Source organism: Talpa occidentalis, unplaced genomic scaffold, assembly GCF_014898055.3.
Source record: "Talpa occidentalis isolate TD23 unplaced genomic scaffold, MPIMG_talOcc4v2.1 talOcc4.10, whole genome shotgun sequence".
Lineage (NCBI taxonomy): Eukaryota > Metazoa > Chordata > Mammalia > Eulipotyphla > Talpidae > Talpa > Talpa occidentalis.
The window spans coordinates 36,189,558-36,198,516 of record NW_023600993.1 but is presented as its reverse complement, the minus strand read 5'-3'; the positions used below and the strand labels follow the sequence as shown (position 1 = coordinate 36,198,516).

Genomic DNA, 8,959 nt, shown 5'->3' with positions numbered 1-8,959 from the left:
GCTGCCATTCACCTCTCCTAAGGGAGTCGTGGGTAATAGTTTGGTGCTTGTATCTTTCTCTCCTTGCCTGTACATTCATACCATATAAAAACTATGTATCTTGATAGTTTTACTTACATCAATGGAATTATAATGATCTCCAAACTTTTCACTTATAAATAGATCTTTTATCCATTTCCTCATCCAATTAATTATTTTTATCTTATTTGGACAATAGAAAAGGTGGATTTATTGAAATACACTGCTAAGAGAAGCAGCAGGTGAGATAGGAGATGGAGGTCTGCTGGCCCAGATTAATTATTTTTTAAACATTTATGTAGTGTTCCATAGTATGAAAGGATTATAAAACATTAAATCCATCCCTGATTTTACTAGTTGGGGATATCCCCAACGACTGACTACCTTTGTGCACCTTTATGTCAACGAGCCAGTAGTTTCTGTGTCTTGGTTTGTAGCCAGCACTTGGGTCATTTCTAACAGCAAAGAAGGGCCAGTACCTCTGTCTTTTCCTTGGAGGAGCTTTATTTTTTTTTTATTTTTTTATTTTTATTTTTATTTTATTTATTTATTTTTTTTATTATTTATTTATTTTTTTTTATAGAGGCATGTTTTATTTATTTGTTTGTTTGTTTTTTGTTTATACATGCACTGGGTACAGTCAGAAGCGCGGGAGGGTGAGAGAATTCACCAGAGCCAGAGTGGGGAGCAGAGCAGGCAGAGGGACCGAAGTACACTGCTGAGGGGAGCAGCGGGCGGCAGGAGAGGTCTGCGCACCATGTGGGACCCTCCTCCGGTGGCCGAGGAGCAGCCGGGGATCGAACCGGCGCCGCAGAGGCCGCGGGCAGCTTCGCAACCCAGCGCTCAACCGCTGCGCCACCAGGGAGGCCCTATTTTTTTTTTAAATAATAAATTTTATTTTTATATTCCCCATACAATTGCAGCCCCCCCATTCTGACCCCAATCCCTCCCCTCCCGCCCCCGCCCCCTAAAAGTGGCTCTGGTTCATAGTTTTTTGTTGATTTTGATTTTCACTTTCTTATAGTTATTCATTTTCCTGGTCCCTTATTTCAGTTTTCTAGATTCCTGTTATGAGTGAGACCATCCGGTATTTTTCTTTTTCTTTTTGGCTTATTTCGCTGAGCATGATCCCTTCCAGCGCCATCCATGTTGCTGCAAATTGCATGAGTTTATCTTTTTTGAATGCTGAGTAATATTCCATGGTATATATGTACCACATCTTCTTGATCCAGTCATCTATTTTTGGGCATTTGGGTTGTTTCCAAAGCTTAGCTATTGTAAACAGTGCTGCTATAAACATAGGAGTGCAGGTGCTCTTTGGAATTGATGTTTCTGTGTCCTTTGGGTAAATACCTAGGAGTGGAATTGCTGGATCATATGGAAGCTCTATGTTTAGTAGGTCCAGAAATCTCCACACAGCTCTCCATAGTGGTTGGACCAGTTTGCACTCCCACCAACAGTGCAGAAGAGTTCCTTTTTCTCCACACCCTCGCCAACATTTGTTGTTGCTAGTTTTTTTAATATGTGCCATTCTCACTGGTGTGAGATGGTATTTCATGGTAGTTTTGATTTGCATTTCCCTGATGACAAGTGATGTTGAACATTTTTTCATATGCCTGTTGGCCATTTGCATTTCCTCTTCAGAGAAGTTTCTTTTTAGCTCTTCTGCCCATTTTTTGACTGGATTATTTTCTTAGTTGTTGTTGAGTCTCATCAGCTCTTTGCAGATTTTTGTGATCAGTCCTTTATCATTAGTGTTGTGTGCAAAAATGTTCTCCCAGTTGGTGGGGTTTCTCTTTGTTTTTGTTATTGTCTCTTTTGCTGTGCAGAAGCTCTTTAATTTGATGTAGTCCCAGCTGTTTATCTTTGCCTTCACTATCACTGCTTTGGGTGATGTGTCTGTAAAGATGTCTTTGATGTGCAAATCCCGTAGTGTTTCGCCTATGTTTCCTTCTATATATTTTATGGTTTCAGGTCTTATGTCTAGTTCTTTAATCCATTTTGAGTTGATTTTTGTGTATGGTGTGAGGTAGTGGTCAAGCTTCATTCTTTTGCATGTAGCGACCCAGTTTTCCCAGCACCATTTATTGAACAAACTTTCTTTGCTCCAATGCATAGTCTTTGCTCCTTTGTCAAAGATTAGTTGACCATAAATCTGTGGGTTTATTTCTGGATTTTCTATTCGATTCCATTGGTCTGTATGTCTGTTCTTGTTCCAATACCATGCAGTTTTGATGATTATGGCTTTGTAGTAGAGTTTGAAGTTTGGGAGTGTGATGCCTCCATTCCCTTCTTTTTTTTTCAGGAGAGCTTTGGCTATTCGGGGTTTTTTGTGATTCCATATGAATTTCATCAATAATTGTTCTATTTCTTTGAAGAATGACATTGAAATTTTGATTGGAATAGCATTGAATCTGTATATTGCTTTTGGAAGGATGGCCATTTTAATAATGTTTATTCTTCCAATCCATGAGCAGGGGATGTCTTTCCATTTCTTTGTGTCTTCTTCTATTTCTTTTAACAGTGTTTTATAGTTTTCTTTGTATAGGTCCTTTACCTCTTTTGTTAGATTTATTCCCAAATATTTGATTTTTTTTGTTTCAATAAAAAAAGGGATGGTTTTTTTTATTTCTTCTTCTTCAGATTTATTGTTTGTGTATTGGAAGGCTACTGACTTTTGTGTGTTGATTTTGTATCCTGCCACTTTACTGAACTGATTGATGAGTTGAATTAGTTTTTCTGTGGAGTTTTTGGGGTTCTCTATGTATATTATCATATCATCTGCAAATAGTGATAGTTTGACTTCTTCTTTCTTGGAGGAGCTTTAACTCTTGGCAGCCATTCTGTGCCTGAGTCATAGCTGCCCTTATGACATCATAGGTCTCCGTTCTCTCTTACTACTCATGCCATAGCTGGAGAAATACAGACCTGAGGGGATTTGATCCATCTACACCCAATCCATGTGGGACCAATGGTAAGTAAGAGAGAGATGGAACATACCAGGCTTTTTAGGGATGTGCCATAGATCTCTCAGGATGAAGGAACCCCCTTGACATCTGAAGACTCTGGACAGCCCTAGAAATAGGGGATGTGTGGGATACTGATGGGGTGGGGGGGGGCGGGTACAGCCCCACCGGTTAGCCTTTCTCCTAACCATTTATTGCAGGAGAAGGACCAGCCTGAAAATACTGAAGAACAGACTAAAAATGAGCTTCAGAAGAAAACAGAGCTGACTGGTTTATACTCAGAATCATCATCACTCTCAGTGAAGACAGAGGTAGGAGGAGCCCTGATTTGTATGTCTCTTATCTTTGTGTTCTTGTGCTGGTGGTTAGTGTCTTTTGTGTGACCCAGAGCTAAGATCAGGAAAAAACTTATCCTTTTCTGTATTTTTTTCTAATTTCCTCTTTTTTTTTTTTTTTAAGATTTATTTATTTATGCATACAAGAGCTGGGTTGTAGGCAGAGGTGCGAAAGGGTGAGAGGATTCACCAGAGACAGAGCAGGGAACAGAACAGGCAGATGGGCCGAAAACACTGCTAAGGGGAGCAGCGGGCGAGACAGGAGAGGTCTGCTGCGCCATGTGGGCATCTCCCTGGCCGGACAGGGATCGAACCTGTGCTGCAGAGGCTGCCGACAGCCTCACAGTACTGCACTCAACACCCTGTGCCACCAGGGAGGCCCCCTAATTTATTTTTCAAGCTAAATCATTGAATCTGACTGACACAAAAGGAATAAATGATTCTACTAAGAGACCCAGAGAAGTATGACCTCCAGAACACATAGGGCTGGGCCTGGGAATATGGGCTGTGTGCATGGAATGGGATGTCTGAGATATAGGATGTTAGATTTAATAGTGTGTGTGTGTGTGTGTGTGTGTTTGAGTTTGTGCACGCATGTTGCTTACAATGAAGATTCAAAGTGTGAAAGTCAAGGGCAGTGAAGAAGAGGAAGAAATAAGAGAGAAATTTATGGAGATGGAGGACACGTAAGACTATACGCCATGACAAGAAAAGAGCACACTGGATTCGAGCTGGTGTCAGGATGAAAGGGTAGGATTAACAAAGGATGTGGCTTCTCCAGCAGGTAGTAGAGGCTGGGTTGGGCAGGGGACTGAAGGGCCAGAGTATCCTGATTAGGTGGACAGGCTCAGACAGGACATGGTAAGTAAGACTTTGACCCACAGATCATGGTGTTCTTTCTGGAGGCTGACCAACTTGATCCACATAGAATTGGGTACCCAGGGCAGATGTACAGCCGTTTCACAATGGGGACGCTAATGTTCAGAGGGCAATCTAACGTGGACATGTACATTAACCAGAATGTGCAGAGGCAGGACATGGACTTGGTATTCTGGTTCCAGCCAGTGTCTGATGATTCTGAGGGTCACAGGAAGGGGTGATTATTGATAGGGGATTAGGGCCCCCTCCTGGCATACTCTGGGGCTAAAGTGGGTGGGGATCATTCTCTGAATATCCCCTTTTTTTTCTTACAAGATCCCAAATAACCCTCCTAGCAGTGAAACAGATGTTGTAAGGATCCAGGCCTGGTGGCGGGGCACCCTGGTGCGCCGGACGCTGCTGCACGCGGCCCTCTCTGCCTGGATCATCCAGAGCTGGTGGAAGGATAAGCTGATGAAGCAGCTGGAGCAGAGGCGGCGGACAGCACTGGAGACCTTTACACGGAGGGAGTGGGCCGCAGTCAAGCTGCAGGCCTGGGTCCGCATGTGGCGCATCCGCAGGCGCTACTGTCGTTTGCTCAACGCCGCCCGCATCATCCAGGCCTACTGGCGCTGCCGCTCCTGTACTTCCCGAGGTTTCATCAAGGGCCAATACAGAGTCACGGCCGACCAGCTGCATCTCGAGTTAGAGATCTTGCTGGACTCAGGGCCTTGCATTGTGTCGGAGTGTATTCCCCTCCCAATAAAGCAGTGACGTGGTCTTCCTGTCTCTCTGTTAATGAGCTCCAGGAGGTCAGGGCCAATAACGGCAGATGAACTTAATGTGTCTGCAGGGGTTATCTGGGGAGAAGGATTCTGAGTGCTTTTCCTGACGGAGCAGACTGTGATTGATTAGCAAAGTCTGCCAGAGTTGGCAAAGTCGGGCTTACAGGTCTGCCATGTGGGCCAACTCAATATATGTCATGTTTGATATGTGTAAATGATGTCTCTCCCTAAAACTGTGTGTGATGGAGTCTTAGGGGCACCGGGGGAAGGTTGGTGAGGCAATGGCAGCACATTTACCAGGAATTCACCCACTAGGTCTAGTTGCTTAGGGCTTATTATCCCACCCTGGTGACTGAAAGGAGTCTCCCACCCAGGGCATGATCCTGCTTGCCTGCCCAGCCGAGGGCTGTCTCATCATACTTGGTCTCCCAGTCAGATCTAAGACTCAAACTGGCGATTGTTAGAATGCAAAACCCCAGTTCTCAACTCCATCTCAAGCTCTGACCCTTGCCGTCCAGACTGAAACTGAAGCTGGGACGCATTCTCCTGCAGACCTGGTAGGTGTGAGGGGTTCCATCAGCGTGGGAGCAGAAGAAGAAGGCACCCTGCCGCCAGCCTCTAAGGAATGTCAGACACCTGGAGCCGAGGAGGCATTAGTTATGTCTCCCTTACCCTCCCTGCAGGCCCAGTCTCTACGGGCCTGGTCAAGGCAAAGCTGGGACCTCTGACAGTCCCGTCCTGTGGAAAGTCACTATCTGGGTGGGATTGGGGTCTCAGTTTCAGTGATGACAAAGAACCAATGAAGAGGCCAAGCTCAGGCTGTCCCTTTGTCCATCTGGGCATTGCAGGCCTGTGGTTCCCTACAGAGAGGAAAGGATCTGGGCACTTGGGTTATTTTTTACAAGAAACCCTATATGCAGCCCTGCTCCAGTTATTCTGCCTGGGTGAGTTGGTGCCTCAGCCCCCAGAGGTTCTGAGAAGCTTCCCAGAAGCGTGGGCTCCAGCTTCTGTCTCGGCTGGGGTGAAGCTGTGTATGTCCTGCTCGTCCCTCCTGCCCCTTGGGCCTCACGCAGGCCCCAGTTTCTCTCCCACTCAGGAGCATTTCTGTCTCCTCTCTCCTTACCTCTCTTTTTGCATCTAGTGTCTTTGGAACTAGACTGACCTCAGTCAGATCCCTGGCTCCCCTGCTCATGGCTGTATGGTCGTGGACATGTCATTTCCTCTCTGATCCCCCAGTTTCCTGAGCTCTTCATTTAGCTCTCGTTCCAGTTTCCCACACCTGGAATGTCAGGGCACCCTCTGTGTGGGTGTCATGCACTGTGATTATGCTGACTCCCTGCACCACTCTGGATGCCTGGTACCTGTTCCAGCCATGGCCTTGGATGCCTGCACTTGGACTCCCTCCTCACCCTCCTGGGTTCCATGCCAGGAAGCCCACCTATGCCAACGCCTTACCACCTGGGTAAGCTGTGTGAGGTCTCCACCTCAGTTTCCTCACCTAAGAAGTGGGACAAATGCCATTACTCCATTGCTATTACTATTGGCAGTGGGATGTGGTGACCAGTGACAAGACTCTGTGGCCAGATTAATGGAAGAGTTAGACTGATGAGGGTCTCCCAGGGGCCTGGCTAACACCTTTATCTTCAGGCACTTCATGCATTTTCACCATCCCATGCATCATACCCCACCTGTTCTCCTGTTCTCCCACCTACTCCAGTCTTCTCCCCCTCTCACTGATGTCCCCACCCCACAGCCTTAAAGGGTTCTCCCCTCCCCCCACCACACCACTTAATGAACAACAGTCAGGTTTTAATGTGTATCATTATACACTTTAAAAGATTTTTTTAATTTATTTTTTTATTTTTAAAGATTTATTTATTTATGCATATAAGAGCTGGGGTGCAGGCCAGAGATGTGGGAGGTGAGAGGATTCACCAGAGACAGAGTGGGGAACAGAACAGGCAGATCTACTAAAATACACTGCTGAGGGGAGCAGCGGGCGAGACGAAAGAGGTCTGCTGCACCATGTGGGTCGGCTCCCTGGCCGGCCAGGGGTTGAACTCGTGCTGCAGAGGCTGCAGCTAGCTTCACAGTGATGTGTTTAACCTCTTGTGCCACCAGGGAGTCCCCATTATACACTTTTGTGTAAGTGGGTCAGTATTTGAGGTGTTGGGAAAAAAGACAACAGGTCTGAGGTGTCCCTTAGAAGAAACTCAACTATTGGTGAGCCATCCTGAGTCATAGGTGCCCTTATGACATCATAGCTCTCTCTCTCTCCCTCTCTTCCGGCCAGAGCCGTGGCTGCAGAGCAGACCTGAGGGCAATGGGACCATCTAGCCCCTAACCATGGGTAATGTAGTAGCATGTAGACCTAAGGGGGCATGAGTATCCATTCCAAGCCCTGGGCATTTTTTTTAAAGGTTTATTTATTTATTAAGAACTGGGGTAGAGGCCAGAGGTATGGGAAGTGAGAGGATTCATGAGACAGAGTGGGGAACAGAACAGGCAGGTTGGCTGAAATACACTGCTGAGTGGAGCAGCGGAGGAGACAGGAGAGGTCTGTTGTGCCAGGTGGGTCAGCTTCCTAGCCAGTGGGGGATCAAACTCCTGCTGTAGCAGGCTGGCAGTAGTTTGATAGTGCTGTCTTTAACCCCTGTGCCACCAGGGAGGCCCCAAGTCCTGGGCGTTTAATGGCTTATAAGGGAGTCAGATTTCCCCAGCCTTTCTGGTGGGGTGGTGCATTTCCCATAGTTACCGAGCTTGGCAGCCCTCCACTTCTCCAGAAGATGGGAGGGGTCTGAAGGAGAGAGACATGGATGCCAGTTGGGTGGTGAAGTCCAGGCAACACTTGTATTTCTCTCACTTTTGGATCATGCTGTTCTTGCTCGAGATTGGCCAATCTGATCCATGTCAAGCTGGGTGAATTGCAAGTGCAGGTGTGTCTCCATTTTGCAGATGGAGATTCTAGGCCTCAGGGAGAGATGACGTGTCTATGTCCATCAGTCAGAGTGGCAGAAGTAGGACATCTACTGGGTCCCTAGTTTGAGTTATTGCTCTCAATGGCTCTCCTGAACAACAGAAAAAGGGACGATTGTTGATACAACATTAGGGCCACTTCATGGCAAACTTTGGGAATGAAATGTATGATTTTCCTGTGTCCCTTGTTTTCTCCCACAAGGTCCAAGCATTCATAGCATAGAAGCTGAAGAGCAAGCAGCTGTGTTTATCCAGGCCTGGTGGCGGGGCACCTTGGTGCGCAGAACCCTGCTGCACGCGGCGCTGAGAGCTTGTGTTATTCAGTACTGGTGGAAACAGAAGCTGGCGGAGATCCTGGAAAGCCGGCGTCAGGCAGCGCTGCAGCACTATGCCCGGCAAGAATGGGCAGTCGTCAAGCTGCAGTCCTGGGTCCGCATGTGGCGCATTCGACTTCGCTATTGCCAGTTGCTCCACGCCGTCCGCATCATCCAGGTCTACTGGCGCTGGCATAGCTGCCATACTCGTGGCTTCATTCAGGGACAGTATGACCTCAAAGAAAACCTTCTGAATGTTCAACTTGAAATCTCTTTGGGCTCACAAGCTTGTAGAGTGCAACAATGCATACCCTTTCCAATAAAGGAATGACCAGGTCTGCCATATCCGTGTCCCCAGCTCTCTTTGTCAGACATATTTCAAGGAAGTCGTTGAGCTAATGGTGGCAAATTTTTGGGATCTCACAAATGAACTTTGAGAAAGCAGCAGTTCTCTGAGTCCCAACACTGTCTGGGTCCAGTGTGGAGAAGGACCCCAGAGCTTGGTGGTGATGAGCAGGGCCCGTCACTGATTAGCAATGTCTACCATGGGGAGGGAGTCAGGGTGACAGAGCACCGGAGTCTCCAGGGAGATGCTTTACAAGTGGTCAATGTACATGACTCACCCTTTAATGGTGCAACATGGACGCTTGTGTCATCTTATGCTTCTTCTCCCCCTCCCCAACATTTTTAAGTATTTTAAAAATAAT

The 8,959-nt window shown here is 46.8% G+C and overlaps 2 protein-coding genes across 3 annotated transcripts; both read left to right on the top strand.

Annotated features, from left to right (window-relative positions):
• Positions 1-2,899: 2,899 nt before the first annotated feature.
• LOC119252934 (IQ domain-containing protein F1-like) lies at positions 2,900-4,952 on the top strand. Of its 2 annotated transcripts, none has more exons than XM_037520504.2 (3): positions 2,900-2,992; positions 3,185-3,295; positions 4,514-4,952. In XM_037520504.2, the coding sequence occupies exons 1-3, from the start codon at positions 2,990-2,992 to the stop codon at positions 4,949-4,951; spliced, it is 552 nt and encodes a 183-aa protein (XP_037376401.1). In that variant the 5' UTR covers positions 2,900-2,989; the 3' UTR covers position 4,952. The 2 variants fall into 2 exon arrangements, with proteins under 2 accessions (XP_037376401.1, XP_037376393.1); XM_037520496.2 differs by having other exon boundaries at positions 3,160-3,295.
• A 2,278-nt stretch (positions 4,953-7,230) lies between these two features.
• LOC119252926 (IQ domain-containing protein F5-like) lies at positions 7,231-8,617 on the top strand. Its single transcript, XM_037520487.2, has 2 exons — positions 7,231-7,312; positions 8,141-8,617. Exons 1-2 carry the CDS (start codon positions 7,309-7,311, stop codon positions 8,581-8,583), a joined length of 447 nt encoding a protein of 148 aa, XP_037376384.1. The 5' UTR covers positions 7,231-7,308; the 3' UTR covers positions 8,584-8,617.
• Positions 8,618-8,959: the final 342 nt, after the last annotated feature.

What these genes read in the sequence shown, in the direction of transcription:
- LOC119252934 (XM_037520496.2), top strand. An exon ending in CACTCTCAGTGAAGACAGAG is followed by an intron (nt 3,296 to 4,513) that starts GTAGGAGGAGCC and finishes TTTTCTTACAAG; the next exon opens with ATCCCAAATAACCCTCCTAG.